Below are 27,587 nucleotides of genomic sequence, written 5' to 3'. Positions count from 1 at the left end.
AACAATTCGTTAATAAATTAATCTTAACCGGAAAAAGTAATAGTAAACTACTGTATATATATATATCGTCTATGATATGGTACTGGATGAAAAAATAAAATAAAAGCACATTCTACAAAATGCGTATACAATAACTATTTATATTCTAATTTTAGATTTATATTTCAATAAAAGCAGACAACACAGGACAAAAAAAAAAAAAAAAAACACTATTCAACTATTAAACCCCATACATTTTGCATATCCAAACGAAAGGGAGGAAACCTTTAAGGACCAGAAGAAGAAACTGACCCATTTTTTTCTGGAAGGCTAGAAATATGACACCAGCTCCTCTTTTGCCAACTCTGAGCCTGAGCTCTTTTCTCAAACGATTCCGTCTTTGCTTTGCACATTAACATCAAATATCAAGCTGTTAAAATAATACATCTGGCCTTTTAACACGTGGATTTCGTGCAGTCACACAGAATTCCCCAAAACAGCAAACCGGCTTGTGTTTAATATAGAAAGAAAAGATTGAGACCCGTTTTTTTTTTTTTTTTTTTTTTTGGTGCTTTCTGTGCAGTACACATTGGGAATAACGTGTTTACGTCGTATCTCAAGTTTGGAGTTACAGTTTTCAGACTGATGTGAGTAAGGACTGCGTCAACATCCGCGAAACTCTTCTTCTTTGTGTGCATCCTTCCCTCAGGATCTTTTTTTCTGTGGATAATGTGAATGGCCGTCTGCTTTGTTGAGGATTGACGTTTTTGCAATAAGAAACGATGGCACGTTTAGTAGTAAAAATGTGTCTTTGCGCACTTTTCTTTGGACTTTTGTTGTTCATGCTTCCATCTGCACGAGCCGAAGATGATGTGGAGGAGGAGAGATCATGTCAGGGAGCCTTTGACTTGTATTTTGTCCTGGACAAGTAAGTAGTCTACTGATATACTGATATAATTCAATTGTTTTACGCGTTGTTTCGTGAACAAAGAATCCCATCTCTCTCTCTCTCTCTCTCTCTCTCTCTCTCTCTCTCTCTCTCTCTCTCTCTCTCTCTCCATCTGTAAGTTATCTCTTTGGTCTTACAGCTGGTAAACCTTCTGGTATCCAACATAAACCCGTCTATCACATAGAGGCAACTTGATCTGAATGAAGTTTAAAAGTTAGGGATGCTTTTGTGGTCTGTCGGCCTGATGTTTTCCACACTGTATAAAGTAGGCCAGTACATTTCCACTCACATCCTCCATCTTTTCTCCAAATTTCTCCCAATACCGCATTGCAATACATACTAGACAATACAATGCACGATGACAGTTCACATAAGTCATCCAGTTTATGTTTTAATGTTGTTTTGCGAGTGTAATGATGAGCAGACGGGTGGTAAATGTGAAGTCTGCTGAATAAGCACTTCAGAAAGTCACAACTTCATTCCTCTGTGGTTCTCTTTTCCTGCCTCTTATCCTTTCCCATTGTTTAACAGACAGAGAAAAGCAACATCCTTTCCCACAGTTTGTATGTGTCCGACTGGGAAGATTCTTTGCAGGATGTTTAATCTAATGAAACGTTTATAAAACACCTTTTTGTGTGCACTGTTAAAAGTGATATGGTCAGTAAGTAATGACAACTTAAAAGGAATTTCAAACTTTTTTGTAAGTTATATGAAACTCAACTTGTTTTTTGTTTTTTTGAAGTTGAAATAGATGCCATTTTTTACATTGAGTCTCCTGAGACTGACATGTGTGGGCTATCTGAAACAGCACTGATCTCATGAGAGGCTTGTCTCATATTTGTTTGGTTTAGACTGATTAATATCCCCTTTTTTGCTCGACCAATGAAAACAAAAGTTGACAGCTCTTTGATGAAGGGATAGTGATATTGTTTGACCATGTGTCAGAAAGTGTACAGCTGTCATCAAGCAAATGCATCATGAATCCTTTGTGCTATATTTTATTAGATTGTTGTGTCATGCAACATGCTCTGGAATTGATCAGCTGAGGAAACCTATACAGCTCATTCAAAGTGTTTTTCCAATTAGTTTTGTCTCGTGATGTGATGGCATAAGACATCACCAACCCAAGCACCCCTTTTTTCTACTTATACACTTTAAAAAAACTGACATTTAGTAAAGTTGCATGCTCGTGAACATCACAAGCCCTTCCAGAACATCACAAGCCTTCAGCTTCAACAATTTAAGTAATTTCCCATGCATGCATTATTCAGTATTTTTAATCACTGTGCCATTGCGTGCATAGAGGGAAGAATGCCATTTTTCTGTATCTGTTTTATCACCAAATGAGCTGAAGTTGAAGTAATAAAGCATCACAAAAACAGCTGTATTGCACAAGAGTGTTTGGCTTCAGGTGCACTATTATTGGGCTTCTGAGAAGAGGCTTTCCTAGATTTGTTTTCGAGGAATTTACATGTTTATCTGTAAAAAAAAAACAATACAATATTTCTCACCTCAACCTCACAAATTATGAAATGTCTACAATTAGGTCTTTAAAATTCACTAGGTAAGTAAAGTTGGGTTTGAACATCTTTAACCTATAAAAATGTGACAATATATATCAATAACCATTGGCCAATGCTTGGCAAAACAGACTAACCAGAAGATGAAGTATCCTCTTTCCTAAAAGTGTTTTTTTCTGTTTCCTGCACATCAGGAAAGTCCCAGCATATAAGTGGAATATTGGTTATATAAATAGAAATCTGGGGCTAAAAAAGGGCCAGATTTATAGAAATGATTATGTAAATCAACCTCAAGATTGTCCTTCAAGCAATGGCATCATTGCTTCCACTTCTGCTTTCATGTGGCCCAAAGGCTTTTTGGGAAATGCCAGCCTTGGAGAGTGATTCAGAATCAGTCTACCAGCCCATGGGCCGCTGTTTAAGTGGAATAAAACAAAGAAACTGTCGGGGGGATGCTTTGCATGCTGTTTGCACTACAGCCTTCAAGCCAGACATCTTCAGAAGAGAGCCACTTTAGAGGTTCGTTAAATAGAGAATTCACACTTGGTCAAGCCATCCCAAACCTGACTTACTTCCTTCTGTGGAACACACACATTCAATGATTTGAATCACTTTTTGTCCATACAATGGGCTAATCTTCTTGTCCATGTAATGCATTTCTGTAGCTCAAACAGTAGAGTATTGCGATAGCAACACCAAGGTCATGGATGTGATTCCTAGTGAATGCTTGAATGATTCAAATCTATATTTGAAAGGCGATGTAAGTCATTTACCATAAAAGCATCTGCCAAATGCATACATGAATGAAAGGCAATCTAATTACAATCTTTTCCGTCAACTATGTCTGGAAATATCGTGGTCTGATTTATTTCATCTTCAAGACTGTTTTGTAACAACACTTGTGTTAATCATAGTTTTGGGCCCACTAATTGTTGTTTAGCTTAAGATAACCCAGGCATTGAGTCATCTGTTTTAAAACAGCCAGAATAACAGCTGTAGTGTCCCAATGATTCATAAGTGTCCATCCCTTCTCCGAGAGCCATGTCGAGTTTCTCCCCTAATACACCCAAGTTCAGCTTTACCTACGGTTTTAAGAGACATGCATTCCTTAAATCTTACCATACACCACAAATCTCCTTTCTGGATGAAGACCAGAATGTTTACCCAATGCATGAAGAGTATTGGGATATGCAGAGAGCTTGTGCTTTCAGACCAGCACAGAAAACTGAAAGACTCAAATAGAGAAATTCAAAGCAACTTTATTTGATTTTAGCTTTTTTTATGATTATGCAATTTTGATCTAGCCACCACATTGATATGTCCTGCTTTTTTTTTGACAGATACACACATATTATGCCTACAAACAGATGCACAAGGTAGTATTTCCTTATTTCGTCCAACAGTCAGCCAAAAATAATATTACATAGCTTTTCGCAAGTTTCCTAACACCTTCAAATTTAAACGACCAGTTAGTGATGCCAAAAGCTTATTAGTTTTATCCAAAACAGATGAACGTGGATCTGGCAACATATTATCACATTGGTTGTGGAGTATATTGTAGAAGTTCAGAAATGAAATGTGAGGTGAATTTTTCTAAAGGGTTGTTGCTTGACGTACTTGAAAACAATATTTCACCTACGCTGAACCCGACCTTAAATTTAGCCAATAGTGTTGGCAAAAGTAACAGAAGATATAAAGGCATTCGCTGAAACAACCATGTCATTTTATCTCACTTCTGCAAGTCTTTGAACTCTTTTATGGTGACTTGTGTTTCACGGGACTTTGTTTCTTTGCAAGCTTCACATGACCAATGCAATGTTGTACCGGGTGTGCTACCGAGCAAGTTTACTACATCAGGGAACCCAAATATATAGAGCTTGTGATGTGATGCAAATGTCAAAATGTACATGTGTTTTGAGCTTGTAGCATAGTATTGCACAAGGATGCTGTGTGAAAATAAGTTATTATTGACAGTCTGCCCCTGTAATCATAATTAGCAAAGTGACCAGTTGTTGGTGTTTTACTGTCACTAGTGTGTCACTTGAACTTTATGTATAGGTAAAGATTTGGAGCAAAAAAGTCAAATTTTCCCAATGGGGTCAATGTTGTCCAAATGTCAGCCAACATAAAACATATTTTTAAAAAGCAGCAATATGACTCACAGGAAAAAATTTCGATAGCAAAACTGTGTTTTGGTTGTCTACAGAATTTAAGAGTGTCACGAAGAGAGTTAGGATTCCTCACAACACATTTATTTATGTTATGTGTACTATTGCAAAACAACAAGAAAAAAAAGCTTATGGCCCCTGTTTATAAACACTGAGGAGATCCTCCAGACTTGTTCTGTTAAACTACTCTAGGCCTCGAAGATGTTTGAGGACCCGGAGGAGCCGTTAAAACAGCAGTGTCAGGGAAATGTCACCCTAATATTCTTACCATGCATTACAAAGCAGGAAGAAAGAGAGCTAATGCTGACTTCACATTAACCTAAACCAACAGTCACGTTTTCTGGTCCTCCCTGTACTTGAAACATTTTGGGCTCTGTTTGGGATTCGATATGGAGGAACTGGAAGACTGATCTCAGAGCAGATGAGACCTGTAAGAGCAACACACTTTTCTAATTATCCCTCTTCCAAATCTTCCTTCAATGAGCCTTCCTGCTTTGGCTCTTGTTGCATCAAACCGCAACGACTTTCACATGTCTTAACATATGTGCAGTTATCTGTGTATACATAGAGTTATGTAAAACATGAGTTTTGAGGGTCCTTTAAAAGATGACGTAGCTGTTTGCGGATCGCTGATTAAGGATCATCTAAAGAAGCTAAAATCTCGCTGTAGGACATTTTGGGCTTTATGTGGTTTAGTATAACCCATTAAAATTAGATCAAAGAGGGCCACCGCAACATATTTAATCAAGGATCTCACTTGAGAATAGACCACTTCCTTTCCTAACGCTGTTTGCACAGGTGAGAAAACTGCAAGCTAGCCACCAATCCCATGATTGCTGTTACCTCAAGAAAGTCCGGCTTCCAACACAAACAGCGTCCATTGTGAAGTTAAAAACTGTGGCAAGCCCTTAGCATGACCTGCATATATATTCTCGCCAACGCTCATCTCTGCGTCGCTCTTGCAGTTTCAGAGCATGCTGGGTGTGCGCTGGCCCGGCTTTTGTTGACTGTGTTATAAAAACATCTTCCTCCCACGCCGTTCCAGAAAGAGGTTTTTGGGATCGCTCATCGCTCTCCTTCTCTCCACCATTAGCTTAGCATATCTCTGGAGGAGAACAAAGAGCATAATTTAAGATATATTATTTTATCAGCAACATTAAAATCGATCCAGATGAGTTTGTTTTTGAAGGATCATACTGCAAAAGAGGTCAGAATCGTAAAATGTGCAATAATTGTGATATTTTACCATGTCTTACTATATCTGAAGATCATGTGACCCTGAAGACTGAAGTAAAGGCTGCAGAAAATCAGCTTTGTCATTACAGATATAAATTACATTTTAAAATATATTTAAAAAGTAATCATTTATTTTAAATAGTAAAAATATTACTGTAATTTTACTGTATTTTTGATCAAGGAAATGCCGCCTTGGTGAGCAGAAGAGACTTCTTTCAAAACATTTAGAAATCGTAATTATTCCAAAATTTTGATCGTCTGTTTTGTCATTTCTTTAACGTATAAGTAATCTAATTTTTTAATTGTATGTCTTCATGAAGATGTTTGTTTTGGTCTGTTCCCATCACTAACACATCTTGCTGTAATAGCAAGTATGCACATTTGATCCATATATTTTAAAAAAAATTCTTTACTTTATATGTATGTTAAGATTATAGCTGATATAATGTATTATTGAAACGCTCTTTACAATGTGTTATATTTTCCCTTTTTTTATTATAAAAAAAAAGACATTTTAGTTTCAGGAATTAAGCTCTCCAAGGAAATGTAACATCTAATGTTTTATGTTGTTCAGAAGAGGATGATTGTAGCATCAACCCTGTTACAATGACTTTGTATAGTAAACAAGTTTCACAATCTTGAGCACAACGATGGTAAATTAAATTTGACTATTTTAAAAATGCCCAACCTTGTTACCATCAACAATAACAACATATTTTAAAATGTATTCATTCATACAATGCATAATCACTTCATCTGAAACCTTATAGAAATGTACTTTAAAATCAAATTGCCAAAAGGCACCAGTTTCATAGAACAGGCCAGTTAGTGTTATATCTGGCTCTCAGTCTAAACGTGTTACACCAGCCAGGGAATGAGTAACTGACTCAAGCACAGATCAGTAGACTCAGTTAGCTCATTTCCCATTTATCATGCAGCACTAATGAATTACCACAGGTTGCCTCTCGGGGACTGAGACAGGAAATGACCATCTGTCACAGAGAGTTTACAGCTGCGCCTCAGGGAAAAACAATAGGGGACAAAACTAGATGGCTCTGCTAAGAGACTGCATCACGTTAAAAGTGCCATTAGTTAATTGGAAGGATTCTCAGTTGCATTGATCTGATGCATTTGAAAGCAGAAACATTTACTGATTATTTCTCCTCTTTCTCCTCAGGTCAGGAAGTGTCAAACACCACTGGCATGAAATCTACAATTTTGTCGAACATTTGGCTGAGAAATTCACCAGGTACTAAAACGACTCTTGAGATAAACAAACAAATGCCCTGAATGGCTTGTTTTTGTTGACATTATCCAATTGTGTAAGAGTTCTGACGTAGGTCATAGATGATTTTACCAGTGCATTTTACAAAAGTTGTTAAATTATCACCATTTTTGGTCTGTTTTTCATCATCTCACAGCCCTATGCTGCGTATGTCCTTCATCGTGTTCTCAACCGGTGGAAACACAATCATGAGACTCACGGAAAACAGGTGCCAAAAGACACGTCTTCTAGTGCTGCAAAATATTTCCTTTTATTAATGGTTGTTTATTTAATTCTTCCCATTTTTGTTTTCACTTTCCAAAGGGAGAACATAAGAAAAGGCCTGAATGCTCTGAGACGAGAGATCCCAGGTGGAGATACATTTATGCATCTCGGTCTAGTTAAGGTAAAATGTTAAAATTAAAGTTATTATTCAAATGTACTTGTTTTAATGACTCTTTAACACTAATATATCATTTTTATTCACAGGCGAATGAGCAAATACACCAGGAAAACTTTGGTAGGTTTCTGTTAAAGACAAGTCAAGTCACATTTATTTATATGGCACTTTATACATTACATTCAAAGCAGCTTCACAGTAAAAAACAGGAACATTATAGAATCAATGATGCTATATTTATTTATTTATTGTTTCATGTTATTTCAAGGGCTAATGAAATGAGAAACCAAGACTCCTTTGATCTTTTAATATATAAGAGGTTATTGTACTATAAAAAAAAATTCTGTAAGTTTCAGAACTCAAAACTTTCTCATTAGTCTAAAAACAGCTTATATTGAATATCTGCCAAAACAACAGGTTGTGGAAAGTGTAATAGTGATTTATGATGTAATAGTGTGGCGAAACCCCACCCCGAAGATCAATGCCTGTTTCTACATCACTGCCTTTTTAGCCCCACCCACCTATTCTACATCACTGTCTGTTAAGCCCCGCCCACTGCCTGTTAAGCACTACCCACCGATTCTACATCACTGTCTGTTAAGCCCCGCCCACTGCCTGTTAAGCACTACCCACCGATTCTACATCACTGTCTGTTAAGCCCCGCCCACCGATTGTACATCACTGCCTGTTAAGCCCCGCCCACCAATTCTACATCCTGTTAAGCCTCTCCCACCAATTCTACACCACTGCATGTTTAACCCCGCCCACCGATTCTACATCACTGCCTGTTAAGCACTACCCACCGATTCTTTATCATTGTCTGTTAAGCCCTGCCCACTGATTCTACATCCGTTTAAGCCCCGCCCACCCATTCTACATCACTGCATGTTTAACCCCGCCCACCGATTCTACATCACAGCCTGTTAAGCCCCACCCACTACCTGTTAAGCACTGCCCACCGATTCTTTATCACTCTCTGTTAAGCCCTGCCCACTGATTCTACATCCAGTTAAGCCCCGCCCACCCATTCTACATCACTGCATGTTTAACCCCGCCCACCGATTCTACATCACAGCCTGTTAAGCCCCGCCCACTGCCTGTAAAGCACTGCCCACCGATTCTACATCAATGTCTGTTAAGCCCCACCCACCTATTCTACATCACTGCCTGTTTAGCCCCGCCCACCGATTTGCACATGTAGTGTAAATAATGAGAGGCAAATAATACAATAAAGATAAAGATGCTTCGAAAATGCCGTTTTAGTGGAAAACAGTTTTTGATTTGCCTTCCATCAAAAAAGGCAGTTCATAAACCGTTTAAAATTTCAGTTTGGTTTTGCTATCTGACAAAAAATATATTTACATTTCACAAATATTTTACTTTAGAAGTCAGTGGCTGTTCAACTGTTTTGTTACCGACCTTCCTCAAAATGTATTTTTTCATGATCAACAGAAGAGAGAAGCTGATACAGTAAATGATGACAGAATTTTCAGAAATTTGGGTGAACTATCCCTTGATTCAGTCAGTTTGAATAACTGTGTAAAATTCATTAATTTTGATACAATTCAGCTACAAGCAGCTCTACAGAAGACAGTGGCATCATTATTCAGCTCAAGTCAGTTCAGTGTTGACTCTAGTACAGTTTGCCGTTATCTGACAGTCTTCACTCCACTCTGTAGGAACTGCAAGTGTCATAATTGCATTGACAGACGGTGAGCTTCAAGAACATCAGCTGATAGCAGCTCAACAAGAGGTAACAGACCTGAAGTTCAGCATTCATTCTACAGACATACGTTTACACTCACAGTTTATTGATTTCTGGACGACTGATTGATATCTCACCAGGCAGCACGAGCTCGGGCATTGGGTGCAATCGTGTATTGTGTTGGAGTTAAGGACTTCAATGAAACACAGGTAATAAAGACACTCATGATCTTTCGTTGATGTCTTGAACTTGCATTGAAGCTTCAATATGTACTGCGCTTTAACAAACAATGCTGGAGACTCTTCCTCAAGTATGCACTTTACACAGAATGTAATTCATTATAAACGGTGCACAGACCAGATCTGAGCTGTAAATAAACATCTATTTGTCCTGTTCTAGCTGGCCACCATAGCGGACACCAGTAAACACGTGTTTCCCGTCCTGGGAGGATTCCAGGCGCTGAGAGGAATGATTGACTCGGTAAACTCAAGCGATGTGGAAGTTTAATTAAAAGTGCATTTTGTCCATTTTCTAAGATGCATGTTCCTTGCTTTAAGCTGAAGTGTGGGGTTCTTTCAGAGGTACTTCTGTTATATCCAGGCTTCCTCTGAAATGAAAATTCTCTCATCATTTACTCATGTCGTTTCAAACGCATAGTTACTCTTCAAAACACAAATTACGATGATTTTAATGAAACCTGAGAGGTTTGTGCCTTCATTGAGTGTCCGGATAACCAAAACGTAAAAGATCATAAAGTGATCATAAAATGAATGCATATGAAATGAGAATTAAAAGCCTAAATTAAATATTTTCATCCTTTAAAGCAATTGCAGTCCTGGATTAACCTGCTCGATTTATATGCATTCATTCATGATGATTAACAAAAGTCTCATGGGTTTTAAATGACACAAAGGTGAGTAAATGATGACATAATTTTAATATAATTTTAATTATTTAATATACAAAGAAAACTGTAAGTACGCCATAGATTGATGTAAAATGTTGTTCAAAACTGTATTATCTAAGGTTGATCACAGAAAAGCATTGGTACCAGTGCAGAAATTAAATACGTATAAATATAAATATAAATATAATTTATTAGTGTTTATTATTTAGTTTTTTTTGTAATTTGTGTTTTGTTTTCTACATTGTAAAATATATATATATATATATATATATATATATATATATATATACATATATATATATATATATATATATATATACATATATATATATATATATATATATATATATATATATATATATATATACATATATATATATATATATATATAAATATATATATATTTTTAACAAAACAAATACTGTTTCAGGTTTTCTACTTCAAAATGTTACATTTAATTCAATGTGTTCCTTGCAGTTTCTTTATAAATATATGTGAAATTTACCAGCAATTTTTGAGTGAAAACTGGTAAACCCTAACCCATTTTTATATATGAATAAATACAATATTTCAATGAAATATTTTCTGTTTTTAGATCATCAAAAAATCATGCATCGAGATATTGGCAGCGGAGCCATCCAGCGTATGTGCAGGAGGTATGAAAATCAACATTATAAATATATATATATATATACATGCATCTGTAATATGGCTGGTTAAAAATAACAACAGCTAAAACAGTTAATGATGTATGTTTCTGTCGATAAATACGCATTCAACAGCAATGAACAGAAAAGACAAGGAAATCCCTCACTGCTCTTGATCGAATAGCTTTTGTAGCTTTAATAAGGATTAATCTTTCATACATACAGTCAAATATGCAATGCAATTTTACATTTGATTACTTTATTCAGTCTTTATGACAGTTTACCTAAAATAAACCTGTTTATATTACTTGTATCTTTGTGCTGTTGCTTGTAGTTAGATTATTTATTCTTATCTTCTTTATTGTTATTTGACAGTATAGTCTAATTTTCCCTAAACATAGCACATCACAGAAACGGTGACTGTGAAAGCATCATACAAACCCAACCGTGAGTTTTTGGGACTAGATTTCAATGCAAAGATGAACGTCTATCACGGTGGTTTTCCATCACCCAGCATTCCTCGAGCTCTGATGGTTTCAGCAGGACGTCATTGACTTGATATCAAAGTCTTCTCTGAGGATTTATCATCATCTATTGAGCAGGGACTGTGGCGATCTGTGTTTCAGAGTCGTTTCAAGTGGTGGTGAGAGGCAATGGGTTTCGACACGCCAGAAACATAGACCAGGTCCTGTGCAGCTTCAAAATCAACGACACGCTCACGCTCAGTGAGTCTTCTCTTTAAATAGCTCCATGCATCGCTCGTTTGGTTTGGTTTGCTGAACACTGAACATGTTGTGCATCTGTTCCAGACGAGAAGCCTGCGAGCGTCGAGGACACGTTCCTGCTGTGTCCTGCTCCTGTTATAGATGAAGTTGGAAAGTAAGTGTGAAGCTGATGGACATCTAGTGCATTAGGCTAGACGTTGTTTCCTGGCGAATCCAAAGAGTCAAAGCTTTGCGTGATATCTGAGGCTTTAAAACTGTTCATCACACCCACTCTCTCTTTTCCTTTGTTCCTCGTCCATTACTTCCTTCTGTCTATTTGTTGTTCCTGAGGATCTATATTTTCTCCATTGCATTGCTTTTTGTTCTTAAGAATATAAAGTGTAAAGATTTTTGATGTCCTTTATGCGTATTTTTATTACGTTTCGTAAACAACTAGACAATAAGTTAGTATTTCTGTACTTCTTTGAGTTTGTAGAGAATGTTTAGTTTAGGGATGCATTAAAATAATGATTGATATGATACCGATACTGCCCACCGATTCTACATCAATGTATGTTAAGCCCCGCCCACCACTTCTATGTCACCGCCTGTTAAGCCCCGCCCACCGATTCTACATCACTGCCTGTTTAGCCCCGCCCACCGATTTGCACATGTAGTGCAATTCTAGTGAACTCTAGCTTCATGCATTTATGGCATAACAACATTTCAGTACACAGTGATTATAACAATTAAAAATGCTTTAAATCAGCATTATATGGTGGCAAGAGTAATATTTATGTAAACCCACACAATTATTAAATATCAACTAATAATGTATATTTTTGAAAGTTTAAATAAAACAAAACTAGGCTACATTTTACAAGAAAATATTATTGCATCCTTAAATTCCTGTTTAATTCAACGTGTAACTTGCCTTTTCTTACAGTTTTTGTGAAATTCACATAGCAATGTCTGAGTAAAATAAATGTTACGAAGTTAAATATTATACAATATTTATCAGTGCTGATAAATTATCTTATATGGGCTGATATGCTATCAAATATATGGTGTGTGTTAGTCAGTATAAATTTAGTATCATTGCATTTTTATTAATATTTTTTTGTTTTTATGTTTTTGTCATTTTTATTAGTTTTTTTAAGCATGAGTTATGAGATGTCAAGAGTTATTCTAATAAACTAAATGAACAAAATAATGTTTTAAATTACAAGTAACAGAATTGTTTGTTTTAACGAACTAAAATAATCTTGTGTTTTTAATTCGTAGTTTGATTTATTAATAATAACCGGAATAAACCATCCTCCCAACCCTCTCGTCCAATCAGAATTCAGAACCCTGGATTCTCTCAGTAGTGATTGGCTAGCAGTGATTCATCATTAGGAATGTGAACCTAATCTGAAGTAGATGCTCTTCATCAGAGGACAGGGTCGTGTGTGTCAGAAACGCAGACTTGGCCTCTGTGTGTTGGGAATGCTGAACATTTGGAAAGCTGTGTTTAGTGAATGTTAGAGACACTAGACAGCTGACTCCAACAGAAGTTAACCAGCACCCCGCAGAGCTCCGTCAGGATGCCAATTATGGTCTGGAAGGCATTTCTCAAAGAACTAAAGATAAGCAAACACATCTTTTTGTAAAAAACGAGACAGAGATGTAGTGGGGTTGTTGTTGGCACACATGTCTCATGTCTCTCTGAATCCCGCTGGGCTTTGATGGACCCCGCTGTGCATCGTTAAAGGATTTGCTGGCATTCAAAGTGACAAATGTATGTTTGGTCTTTGCACTTCAGGGTGGTGTACCTGCAAGTCAGCATGAACGAGGGTCTGTCGTTTATCACCAGCTCCGTTCACATCACCACAACCGAGTGTGTAAGTCTGACTACAAACACATCACATCCAGCCGAACTACAGCACAACTACAAAACAAACCACTACAAATAAAATGATAATTCATTTGGAGATTTGCTCATTCGTTTTTCAAATGGGATGCAGTTTCTTAATAATATCTAAATATTATTTTGTCATCTAATATTCCTTAATTTAGCAGCATTTTACTTTGAAAAAATACATTTAAATATTATTGGCAAATCGTATTTATTAATATACACCAATTAAAATTTTACCGTGTATTATTTTTGAATATTTAAACATTATTATTTCATTCTATATTCATTCATTTTACACTTTACTGAAAAGAAAATACATGTACTTTTTTTTAATGGATACAAATTACTACTTATTTTATCATATTTAAATATTACTTTGTCAAATTACAATAATGAAATTGCACCATTTTACTGTTTACAAAACCTAATAATATTTAATAGAAAATTGTATAATATTAAAACCTCATTTAATTCTTAAAGTCAAAAAAATGACGTAATTTTTTTATAATATTTAAACATTATTTTGTCATGTAATATTCATTAATTTATACCATTTTACATTGCTCTGAAAATTTAATGTTTTTTTTAATACTAATTAAACATTATTTTGTTAATACAATTTTACCGAATCACATTTAATAAAAATGCTGTGTAATTATTTTAATTACATTTAAATATTATTTTGTCAAGTTATGTTCATAAATCATTTACCATTTTAATAATATTTAAAATTACATTCAATAATATTTAAACCCGTTTTGGGGCTCCCAAGTAAGACCCCTAATATCTTGCCATTTCTTGCTAAATATTACAATCAAAATGGCTAATAATTATAATTTTTATTACATATGACTTTTAAATTATTATTATATGGTGACAAAAGTAATGTTAATGTCAAAATATATACGATATGAGCATGCACAATTAAATACCAATATATATTTTTTAAAGAATAAGTTTTTTTTTTCACATGCAACATTGTTTCCTCACATACATTTCTTTCCATCAAAATGTTTTAAGGTGTCACACAACCTTGTTGTTGCTAAAACTAAATATAGCTATTATACTACTTATGATTGCACAACCTAACATATATAAGTTATTGAGTTTATGTAAAAAGTATGGGTGGTATTTGACTTTTAACCCCCTTATTTTCTCTCCTCATGTTCAGGTCATCCCCTATCATCATTTTCTCTTTACAAACCCCTTCCCCCAAATAAACACACACAATAAAGGCCAAACCGCAGATAAAACCCCCAAAAGATGAAGCTCTTTGAACATCAGATAACAGCATGGCTTGGTTGTTTGCTGGTGCAGTGTGATATCTGTGCTGATTCTCTGCTGGTTTCTTCTGCAGTTCGACGGCACCATCCTCCTGATCACCCTGCTGGTGCTGTTTCTGTTGTTAGGTCTGCTCTTCATGTGGTGGTTCTGGCCGCTCTGCTGCACCGTAGTAAGTCTTCACCTCATTTACCGTCTTAAATATCAGCCTTCATACGTTCTCACCACACATCTTCCAGTACTGTGTTAATCTGAGATCCAGAGGCTTATGGATCCGCGGTAAATACTGAAGCGGAGTGATTTAAAGTGGAAAATTGGTCAGTTGTTCTCAAACGAGGCCATGATTTCACACACTGTTCTGTATTAGGTGGATCATGTGACTTGTGTTTTTGGTTTTGTGATTCATGTCTGTCTGTTTCACTCGTCTTTCCACAGGTGATCAAGGAACCTCCACCTCCTCCACCTCCAGAGCCAGTGAGTTACAGCTCTGTCTGCTACCAAAGGGTTAAATGTCACAAACAGACGCTGCTCTTTTGTTAATTAATATTTATTAAAAAAAAAGATATATATATAATGTATAATAAAATCTGTAATATTGTGAAATTTTTTTACTATTTAAAATAACTGTTCTATTTGAATCTCTGTTAAAGTGTAATTTATTTCTGTGATGTTAAGCTGAATTTTCAACATCATTATTTCTCCAGTCTTTAGTGTATATATATTATATATATATTAGTTAATAATAAAAAATGTGTTAATTTTATAACAAATAATTAAAAAAACTATATATATATATATATATATATATATAGTTAATAATGAAAATAATTAATATACATTTAAAGAGAAATAAGTTATATATATAGTTAATAATGAACATTTTTTTATAATAAAATAAGTATATATAAATATATGTGGATAGATATAAATAGAGCACATTAATTAAATATTTAGCATTAATAACAAACAAACAAATATTACCAAATTTGTAATTATTTATATTTCTATTCTGAAATTACATGTAATTTTTTAATAATATTTAAACATTTTGTCAATTAATATTCATTGGTTTTGCACCAGTTTGTAATCATTTAAACATTATTTTGTGATGTAATATTCATAAATTTTACACTATTTTACATTCCGCATTCCCAAATTACACTCAATTTTCAAATACTATTTATATATTATTTAATCTTGTGATGACATTAATAATGTTTTTTTTTGTTGTTGTTGTTTTTCTGTTTCCAGCCATAGTTCGTAAATACTTTTCATAATATACACGTTTTGCATATTTATTTTATAAATACACATAGCTGCCTTTTTATTTTATGAAAGCAGGAATACGAGGTAAAAAACAAACCAAAGATAACTAGAAGTGTGATGAGTTTTTAGTTTTTAGTCTGCTGTGTCTCAATCAGTTCGTTTTGTTAGTAACTTACAGTAAGCGTGAGTGTAGTTTAACTGCAATAAATAATGAGTAGCTTGAAGTTAAAGCTACAGTTTCAAAGTGGATGTAAACAGGCCTCATCTCTTAATCTGTATTCAGTCTGAGTGTGAGATTCATGAAGCCATCAGATGAGTTTGAGAATAACAACACACTCGTGTCGTGTACATCCCGTGCTTCTTCTTCACATGATGTAACCTGTTTTTCCTCTTCAGGAGTCAGATGATGAGGATGGGATGCCAAAGAAGAAATGGCCCACAGTGGACGCGTCGTATTACGGCGGTCGAGGGGTCGGAGGAATTAAACGAATGGAGGTGGGTTTCCTCAAAAGAAGTAGTCCGAGAAAATGTGTCATGTGATTATTATTATTGAAATAACACATTCATAACACTCTGAAATTTACCAAATAATGTGTAGATGAATAAGTGTATTATAGTATATGAATATTAATGAATTATTAATTATATATACACCACCAGTAAAAGGTTCGTAATAATTTTTTTTTTTAATGTTTTGTCTCTTCTGCTCACCGAGGCTGCATTTATTTGATCAAAAATATAATAAAATCTGTAATATTGTGAAATGTTTTTACTATTTAAAATAACTGTGTTCTATTTGAATATCTGTTAAACTGTAATTTATTTCTGTGATGCGCAACTGAATTTTCAATATCATTATTTCTCCAGTCTTCAGTGTCACATGATCTTCAGAAATCATGAAAATATACTAATTTGCAGATTTTGTCAATTATCGGTGCTCAGTTATTTATAATGTTTCTTATTATTGAATGTTTTTTTATTATTGAATAATTAATGTATATTTTAGTGGGAACTGTGATAGATGTTTTGATAAATATTAAGTTCCTAAGAATGTCTTTACTGTCATTTTTGATTAATTTAATGCATCCTTGCAGAGTAAAAGTTTTTTTTTTTTTTTTACCCAAACTTTTAAAAGGTGTATCATGGTTTCCACTAAAATATTAAGCAGCACAATTTTTTTTTACATTGATAATAATCAGAAATGTTTCTTGAGCAGCATATTTTCATGATTTCTGAAGATTATGTGACACTGAAGACTGGAGGAATGATGCTGGAAATACAGCTTTGATCACAGGAATAAATTATATTTTAAGAGATATTCAAATAGAACACAGTTATTTTAAATAGTAAAAATATTTCACAATATTACTGATTTTACTGTATTTTTGATCACATAAACGCATCCTTGGATGATCTTAAGAGATTTTTTTTTTTAAACATAATAAAAAAAAAAATCTTTTAGTGTATATATATTTTTAAATGATTACATGTAAGACTAAATTAATATATCACCATATAATTACATATCTAATTGCTATAAGTGAAATATCAGCGCTCAGTATTAGCAGAGATCTGATCTGATGTTGTTTCCTCTGGTCCAGGTTCGCTGGGGAGGCAAGGGCTCTACAGAGGAGGGAGCAAAGCTGGAAAAACCCAAAAACGCTGTCATAAAGATGCCCGAGCAGGAGTTCGAACCCTTTGAACCCAAGCCCAAAAAAGCAAACAGGAAGCCAGTTCAAGACAGGAAGTGGTATTCTCCCATCAGGGTAAGCTTGCTTTGTTATTGTCACTATTGTTTAATGAAGTTACTGGTCTTCAAAGCACGATCTAAACGTTGTCGTCTCCTGTTTAGGGTAAAATCGATGCGATCCTTGCTCTTTTCCGACGTGGATATGATCAAGTTTCACTTATGAGGCCCCAGCCGGGAGATCATGTGAGTATCTAGATGATCAAAGAGTCTTAATGGCTTAGACTTAACCTTTCTTCCCAAAGCATGATGTCAAACAAACTCCTCTAGCAACAAACAGTCTGACCGAAAGCTTTCAAGACGTTGAACCTCATAAATCCACATCATGTGGATTTTTTGACTCATTCCTCTTCGCCTCGGCCAGACGTTTCCTTACCTTTCATTTGTCGGCCTTGACCATGCAACACCTCATCAGATCCCGACGGGTGCCAAGACACTTCACAGGCACAGCTGGCCACCTGCATCAAACCAGTAGCCATAAAAATGAAATAAAGCACAAATTTAAGATGCTTTCCAGACAGATAGTCTGCGTTTTTACATTTGCAGAGCAGCCACATGGTTTGGGTGTCAAATCATAGGTTATCAGATCTGATTTAGAGTTTCCACACAATGTTTAAAGATTAACTCTCTCCAGGTGCTTCGTTTTTTGTGGCAGAGAAACATTTAAATGGAATTCTGTGTTTAAGAGCGTCTCGCCGCTGATAAACTTAGAAAACGAAGAAGTCATAATAATCATAACCATAATCAATGCATACAGTGCTTCTCGTCGAGTGTTTGACACGGCTGGATTTAATAGCCTCGAGAGAAAGGTTAGATGACGCAAAGTTTCTCTGCAGAGGAATGGTTTTCACCTCCTCGTCCTGTAATAGCTTGGGCCTCTCCGCTGCTCTGTGGTTTGTGACGCCAGGGCTGAAAAATGCCCAGACTGACTCTTTTCTCTCTCTCTCTTTCTTTCTCTTTCTTTCTGAGTATGGAAAATAAGCGAAATGGGCATCATTTCCTGTCTAAAATTGCTTTAGGAGCACATCAGATTTGTCCAGCAGTGTTTCTGCTGTAGAAGAAGAGCTCACAGCATCGGCGTGAGTTGAAGACGAGGTCATGGCACTGCTTTTACAGGACTCTAAACTTCACTGAATAAAGTCTAGTTATCAGAAGAAAAATTTTCTTAAAGTCATCAGGCAGATTATTCCAGAAAACATTATTAATATAAATTAATAGTTTATTATACTCTTAATGCACAACTGGTCAAACATTTGGCGTAATTATTTTTTTAAAAACATTTTTGAATTAAAAAAAAATATATATTATTTTCAGCTCACTGAGGCATTATTTATCTGACTACAAATACAGTAACAGGTTTTTTTTTTTATATAGTTAACTAAAAAATAAAACAAACATAAATAAAACATAATAAAGTGGATGTAATATAATATAATATAATATATATCCTTTTTTATTTCAGGCAGTTGCTAAAGCAACATTTCTTATTTTCATTTAGTTTTACATTGTGAAGTAAAATAACTAAAACTTAAACTAAAATAAAGATTTATAAAAACCTTTATGTAAAACAAAAAATCAAACAAACAAAAAAGCAATAACTAATGAAACTTACAAAGCACAACAAGATAAAAAAAAATCACAAAAATGAAAATAAAAGCAGAAAATATAAAAACAACGATTCAAAATATATTAAAAAAATACTATAGTCATATCATAATGATGCTTAAATAATACTGATATATATAATATTTATTTTAACTGTTCTCTATATGAATATATGGAAAATAAATTAAAGCAACATTATTTCTTGTCAAATATTGTCCTAAATGTATGCTCCAATGCTCCAAGCCGTGCATCTGCTGTGAAAAGTTGAAAAAAAGGTAATGGTTCAAGTTTGGTTCCCTCACGCAAAGTCTTAAACGAGCTAATTCCTGTCCCTTTGACTCTTTCTGTACTTTACTCTCAGGTTTGGGCTTTACCTTGTGTGTTTGGAGTGGAAGCGAGCACTTTTTTCCAGGGTTTAATGTTGTTTCGCTTGCATTCTTTTGGTTAGTTTTGGAGTATGTGTGTGCATATGTCTTCAATAGTGTATCATTATCTGTGCTCGGCCTGTTTTTCTCATTTGTACCCTGGTTAAGCTCTCTTCCTCATGCCTGTGTGTCCCACAATGCACAGGGATCAGCTTTCCTCTGGCTGTCCCAGGAGCTCTGACGTCAACCCTTTAGGTTTGCGTTTGTCCCCTCCTCCGTCTCCAGCAGCCACATCAAACAGCTTCCACATCGTCTTGAGACTTCCTTCAGACGCCTTTATGACCCCAGCTTTAATTGCCGATGTCTCAGGAGGTCATTTTCCTCAACAAACATCCTTCAGATCACCTTCTCCACCAGCCATTATGTGGCCTTAAATATGATTTGACATGAAATAGCATTGCAGACTCGTTTGACTTTCATAAAGTGAAGCAGAACATTGAACTGTAGGGCAGGACTCGAGTTCTTCCATCAGGAGATCTGGATGATGTCAACCAAAGAGAAGATGAAAATAAAAAGTATTTGGAATAACATGCACATATGGATCATGCATATTAAGACCAGGAATATTCATAAATTAAGCAAAATAATGTATATTATTATAATAATACATTTGAAAACATTTTGGTTACGTATGGTAACCCTCGTTCCCTGATGGAGGGAATGGAGATGTCACGTCGGTGACCGACGAAATTGAGATATTGCTTCGCTAGACCAATCTACTTCGAGTGTAAACTAAACGAGCCAATGCACATTGGCATGCAATTATTGCATCCAGCCACTAACCATTATCAAAGCACTACCTCACTTGGTGAGATTGAATAACACTGGGAAAACTGGAACAGGGACGCTGCAGAGGCCCCATCCTTCCCGAATGAGTTTTCGGGAGCAAATACACATATAGCATCCGTTTAGGTGTAAAATACCTATAATGGTGATGGCAAGAGAGTGGTGGATAAAAAAACAACGGTCGCATCTGCTACATGACATAGCCTACATACTTGACACAATGTCAACTCATTTACGCCGACATCACCTTAGTGTGTCAGTATCTGGGAAAAGATGAAAAAAAGGAGAAACATACACACAACAAACTATACCCGCTGCATTTAGACAGACATTTCCAACTGATTCAAAAAGGGCAAAAGACATCACCGCGGCGAATGGTAGTCATCATTTACGTTATAGCCGCGGATATGAGACCTTACTATTTACCATTCATTCTGTCATCACCATTATAGCTTACAGGGAATCCAAAGTGCACCCAAACACCAGACCTGTTGGTTATTGGAGGATCTTCTATTTCTGGTCTTTTAAATGTATTAGACATTTTGCAACGAGCCTTCAGCGTGTGTTGAGTGAGCGAGCGCCGTAGGGGCCGTTCACATATCGCGCCTAAAAACGCGTGGAAAACACTAGGCGCGTCTTTCTTCTCCTTTCCAAAGCGCTCGGGCAGAAGTGCCCCTGAGGCGTCTGCCTTTGCTAAGCAACATTGACCTGCTCTCTCCATGAAGACGCGGAAATTTCAGCAAAGGTTAAATGGATTTGCAGCTTTAAAAATCGCTTGCAGTAGGCTAAATTTATTTCAAAATTGCAATCCATATACAACTATGATCAGCTGTTCCTTCATCTTGGCTGAGCTTTCAACGTTGTTACGGGAAAGGATGAAGCTGATTGGTTAGTTCTTGTCACATGACCCACGGTGCGCTTGCGGCATTCTGAAAAGTTGAGATGTTTTTACATTTTGCTGTATCTAAAATGTGCCGAACCGTACCGAACCGAACCGTGACATCAGTGTATCGTATCGAACCAAACCGTGAATTTTGTGAACCGTTACACCCCTAGTTTATATGGAGAAATTTGAGGTGATTGAAACCATCTTGGGATGGCAGAAGACTGCCGGGGGAAACACGGGCTCTAAGGCTATACTGTGGACTATACGCATACGAGTACCGCTTAGGTCTCAATATGGAACCAAGCCTTCCATGGTTCTCACGGATTCATCATGAAGGCCTGGCACCGGACGTTCCGCCGCATCCAGCTGCTTAGGGTGATAGAGGATCTCAACAGGGTCTACAGTACGAAAACTAGTACGACACTAACCGGGGCCTCTCAGTGCCACTACCCATTTGAGGTGAGAACACAGGAGGATACCGGCTCTACACGAAGGCTATAGAACCTAGCGAATGTGTTAGGGGTCACCCAGCCAGCCGCTCTACAAATATCTGTCAGCGAGGTGCCACGAGCCAGCGCCCAGGAGGATGCAACACTTCTAGTTGAGTGAGCTCACAACCTGAACGGGCAGGGCACACCCTGTGCCTGATAAGCCAGGGTTATGGCATCCACAATCCAGTGGGCTATCCTCTGCTTAGAGACGTCACTCCCCTTCTGCCGGCCTCCGTAACAGACAAAGAGCTGGTCTTAGGTCCTACGTAGCATCTCAATGCTCAGACGTGACAGAGCAAAGCCAGGGCTGGGTCTGCATCCTCCAGGGACAGCGCTTGCAGGTTCATCACTTGGTCTTTGAAGGGTGTAGTGGGAAGCTTGGGCACGTAGCCAGGCCGGGTGCCTCAGGATTAGCTGGAAGTCAGCCGGCCCAAACTCTAGGCACAAATCGTCGACCAAAAATGCATGCAGGTCCCCTACCCTCTTAAAGGAGGCCAGTGCAAGTAGGAGGAGAGTTTTCAATGAAATAAACTTAAGCTCAACTGAATGCAAAGGATCGAATGGGCCCTGCTGTAGTGATTTAAGCACTAGAGTCAGGTCCCATGAGGGTATAGAGGGGGGCAGGGAAGGATTTAACCTCCTGGCCCCTCTAAGGAACCTGACGATGAGGTCATGCTTACCCAAAGACTTCCCATTCATGGGGTCATGGTACGCAGCAATAGCGGAAACCTGGACTTTGAGGGTGGAGGGAGAAAGCCTTCGCTCCAGCCCTTGCAGAAAGGAAAGCACTACCGCAATCATGCATCTACGGGGTCCTCTCGGCGAGAAGAAAACCACTCGACGAACAGGTTCCACTTCAAGACGTAAGCGTGTCTCGTAGACGGTTCTCTAAACGAAGTGATGGTGTTCACTACCTCCTGGGGTAGGTCACCTAGAACCTCCACTCCCATCCAGGGACCAGACATGGAGTTTCCAAAGGTCTGGACCCGGACGCCAAACGGTGCCTCGTCTCTGAGATAGTAGATCCTTCCTCAGAGGAACTGGCCAAGGAGGGGCTCTCACGATGAGCACTAGTACGGGGAACCGGTTCCGAGTAGGCCACTACGGCACCACTAGCAAGACTTGAAACGGCATCCTTATAAGATCCGTCGTCTTTACAAAGACACACCCGTGAAGCTCTTTTAGAGAAATTTGCTCTTTAGGAAATGCTCTTTTAGTGCTGAGGCGCCCAGGGGAATTGGCCGCGTGCAGCCTGAAGTGTGCAATCCACTCGACACAGGAACGATCGCAGCTGAAACAGCGTCTCGCCAACACACAAAGCATCCGAGAGCGTGCTGAACTCATAGTTCACAGCAGACACAGTTGAACAGAACGATACTAACGCTCGGCTCCGAAGCGAAAAGCTGTTATGCATTGCACCTGCTGCCCTCTTATACTCACGCTGTGATCAGCTGGATGCAATAATTGCATGCCAATGTGCATTAGCTCGTTTAGTTTACACTCGAAGTAGATTGGTCTATCGAAGCGATATCCCAATTTCGGCGGTCACTGACATGATGTATATTTATATACCAGAATAAGACCAGAAATAGCTGTATAAATATTGCAGTTTTAATTTTAGGTAACTATAATAACTGGTTTAAAGGTGTCCAGGCGTTTTTTCAAACATGGTTTGAGGTTATGGAGGACTTTCAGATACTTTCCATGATGCATAATTTACAGTTCAGGGTGATTTCATCTGTGGTTTTCATAGAGCTTCAGCCAGTTCGCAAGATCTTCTGTGTGTGTGTGTGTGTGTGTGTGTGGCTCAGGTTTCGGCGACATACTGGAAAACAGGACAAAGTGATGTGTGCATATTGGAAAGCGTCCACCTTCACCAGAGCATACTTCAGAGATGTGACACGCTTCTTGTTCTCTTTTCTCAGGGTCGATGTATCAACTTTACACGAGTCAAAGAGGAGGCGGCGGCAGCAGCAGCGGCAGCCAAAGCTCCTCCACGAGCTCAAAGTCCACCTCCACCTCCACCAGACTACCAGACCGATCCCAGCCCCATCAGCTCCCCTCCAAACAGCCCGCCTCCGAGAGGACCGCCACTGCCCCAGCCTCCGCCGGGACCCCCGCCCGCCCGCGTCCCCCCAGGACCGCCCTGTCCCCCTCCGTCACGCGCCCCGCCAAGCCTCGCCAGCAGACCATGAGAAACACATCCAGCCTCCACCTCCAGTGCAATTCATCCTCACAGCCAAACTAAATGCTCCTCTCTCCAAAAAACGCCCGGTATTATCAGTCAGGTTTGATTAGGATGTGGTGTGTAGTTTGTTGCTGGACAGCAAAAAAAAAAAGTAAGAAAAGCAAACTGTCGTGACAAAAATTCAACTACTGAGTTTTCCATACGCAGATCAAGAGAGACCGTTTTCAGCTTTCTGCTCTTTTTTTTTTCTTGAGGCTGGACAGATTATTCCCGTTGCGTTCATCATGTACAGAGTATTTTAAAGCACATATGAATCCTATGAGCTTTTGATATCATGCCAAAATGTCCAAAGTAACCAGTATTAGATGCTATGTTATATTGTAAGTGCCTCTCTAATATTTAGATTTTTTTGTATTTTTTTTATTCAGTGTTGAGTTGCAGATTTTCCAACAGTTGTTGAGTTGCAGGTCCTCTCAGGTGAGTCTCTGATCCTGTTCAAAAGATCGAGTCGATGCGACTGAAGGGGAATATCATCGCACTGCTAAATGTTGGATGAGTGCAAGTGTTGAATGCGTAAAGGCTGGGTTGGATCGTTTCTTTTACTGTAGATGCACGATTAATGTCTTAGTATGTCACAAGGTCCTTCGTTTAGGTTCAGCTGATGTGCAGGAATTGGTTGCTGGAAATTTGACAGATTCTCGAAGGTGCAACAGAGGGATTCAAGAATGGGTTCAATGGCTTTATCTGCACTGAAAAAAAATGGGAACCTAAAAATTGACATTTAATGGTTTTGTTCAAATCATAAAATAGAATTTAGCATTACTGAATCAACCTAAATTCATGCATTTATATCAACAAAACCTATTGGTATGGGTTAAATCTGGTAAAAATGGCCCTTTAAGGTAACAATTGCAGGTTACCACTTTTTACAGTGTGCATGGGTGAATGTCATGAAAACATCTCACATTTCACAATAAAATCGAAAGAAATAATAAAAATAAATATTCCGTTTAGCACACTTAAACCCCAAATTCTCATTACTGTAATGTAAAGCGTCAAGATTGTTTTTTTTTTTATTATTATTATTATTTTTATTAGATTATCAGTATAGTAATACACTTCTCTAAATTGCATCATGATATTTTATTGTCAGCGTTTCGTAATAATGTTTGAGTAGTGTGTGTGATTTATTTTTATTTTATTCTTTTTAGTTTATATTTGACTTTTATCCAACACCTAAAAATGATTGGAGTGTGTAAAACAATAATAAATGTAAGAAATATGCATGCAAATATTGTTGACACTCAAGAAACAATAAAAAAGATAACTGCAATTCTTTATCGCAAAACATTTCAATTGCAGATTTGCATCTCGCCATTCAGACTTTTGTTTTCTCCGAATTATTTTTTTTTTTTAATGGAATTAAAACAGTGGCAATTACTTTTTATATTTGTTATCTTGTGGCAGAAACAAGCTTCCACAAATATATAATCAATATTTATACCCACATATATTAAAGGAAGTACAACAAATATAACCATGATGTATAAATACTAAATATAATTTTTCTAAAAATATTTATATAATAAAAAAAATATATATATATATATATATATATATATATATATATATATATATATATATATATATATATATATATATATATATATATATATTTTTTTTTTTTTTTTTTTTTTTTTTTTTTTTGCATTATGGTAATGAGAATAGAGGGGGTGTCTTAAATGCGAAATGACTGAAAGATAAAAGGCAATTGTATTTTTTTATGATCCAGGCATGATCTTGACGGGTTTCATGAAATCAAGTTTGATTTTTGTAAAGGTTGAACCTCTCAATGCAAAGTCAGGTCAGTTCTCGTCATGTTTTCTGTATTCCACAGCTGTACTGTACGTGTGTCGATATTGCGTTTCATCATCAAACATATTGCAACTGCAGGGCAGTTCACAGCATTTAATTTATTATCCCCACACCTAAAGGAAGGTACTTGAATATGACAAGGTGTCCTCCGTTACAAAACAGGACACTGTGCAAGAAAAACATTCAAATAAAAAAATCACATATCCTCAGATAACAGCCAGTGCCTTCTATGTGTTTGTTTTGTTTTTTACTTTTTTATACATCATTCAAATATGATACAGTAGCACTGTTTATACTTCTGTTGTAATAAAAAGATTGTTTTCCCATTCTTGTGCTCAGCTGAGAACAAGCAGAAACTTTCACTTCTCACAGTTATTAAAATGAGATATAATCTCGACCAAACCAAAGCTATTGATGGCAACAGCTGCAGTGTGATGCTATAGGTTTGTGCTTTTGTTTTGTTTGATTTGTTCTGGCAATCATTTGAAACATTGAGATCTGTACTATTCCACACACACACAAAGTTGATACCAGAATAATTCACAATTATATTGTGTTATGATGTAGTAAGTGTATTAACAACAATACTGATGCATCTATTGAAAGGCTCATAAGGTTTTCTTTCTCACAGTATTAATAAAGGTCGAATTTCAAGCTTTCACTGCATTCGTCTGGTTATTGCCTTCTAATGAAGTATAACCGCTCACAACACCCTCCTTAAGACTGAAATAATCACTAAAGCTGAATCAAATAATCATGATAATGAGTTTGATAGCTTCACCTCTCGCTGACCCTCAGCAGTTTCACAGTCCACTAAATCTACTTTGGGTTTCCCAGCAAAGACTGAACAAATCCTGTACTTTCAGACAATAATCCAAGGGAAATTAAAAGTGAGATGAGGGGTAAAAGTTGATCAGACAAGGGTTTTCCTAAAGGTAAACATAATATATGATGGAAGAACGAGGATAACGTAACTTGAAGCTTAAAACCTGATGTCCAAATGTTTTGTGCAGCAACTGTAAATGTATAAATGGCATTTGTAGATGGTGGAGGCATGAGAAGAACTTTGGGAAGAGTATAGGAGGTGTTTTCCGCTGTGGAATTCTGGGAACACTAGGAATGAGGCGGGGAGATTCACATGTGCTGTGTAGGCAGATGATAAACTCAGACAACAGCACAGGTGCGAGAACAGAGGCTTTCAGAGAGCCAAGCAATGACTGCTGGACGCTCACTGGGAACAGAAAACATGAAAAAAAAAATTTTTTTACATTAAACATTTTTTTTTTTTTACATAAATATGATGAATTATGGAGTTCAGTTCCTGTGGCTCAGTGGTAGAGCATTGTGTTAGCACTGCAAAGGGTCATGGGTTCAATTCCCAGAGAACACACATATTGGTTTAAAAAAAAAAAAAAAAAAAACGTTTGTCCTGAATGCAATGTAAATCGCTTTGGATTAAAGCAGCCGCTAAATGCATAAATGTAAATGTAATTCATTAAAAATATATATATATATATAAACAATTACAGTAAAAATAACCATTGGGAACAACATTTTGTCTCTATTTCACCTGCCATGTGCTGAAAAAGATGACATTGGAAAGTTTGCTCCTTTTGCATATCTTTAGCGTGTCTGAAAAGGGCTTTGAGGTTTTGGCA

The 27,587-nt window shown here is 36.8% G+C and overlaps 1 protein-coding gene across 1 annotated transcript; it reads left to right on the top strand.

The window, feature by feature from the left end:
• The first annotated feature begins 314 nt into the window (after positions 1-314).
• Positions 315-25,464, top strand: LOC128025100 (anthrax toxin receptor 1). The gene is made up of 18 exons (XM_052611108.1): positions 315-907; positions 7,030-7,101; positions 7,274-7,345; positions 7,441-7,522; positions 7,606-7,636; positions 9,196-9,269; positions 9,362-9,430; positions 9,621-9,701; positions 10,724-10,784; positions 11,402-11,500; positions 11,585-11,654; positions 13,284-13,362; positions 14,737-14,832; positions 15,096-15,134; positions 16,323-16,421; positions 17,528-17,692; positions 17,779-17,859; positions 23,792-25,464. Exons 1-18 carry the CDS (start codon positions 762-764, stop codon positions 24,059-24,061), a joined length of 1,686 nt encoding a protein of 561 aa, XP_052467068.1. The 5' UTR covers positions 315-761; the 3' UTR covers positions 24,062-25,464.
• The last annotated feature ends 2,123 nt before the right edge of the window (positions 25,465-27,587 follow it).

This window comes from Carassius gibelio, chromosome A12, assembly GCF_023724105.1.
Source record: "Carassius gibelio isolate Cgi1373 ecotype wild population from Czech Republic chromosome A12, carGib1.2-hapl.c, whole genome shotgun sequence".
Taxonomy (NCBI): domain Eukaryota; kingdom Metazoa; phylum Chordata; class Actinopteri; order Cypriniformes; family Cyprinidae; genus Carassius; species Carassius gibelio.
This window is presented reverse-complemented; position numbering and strand designations above follow the sequence as displayed.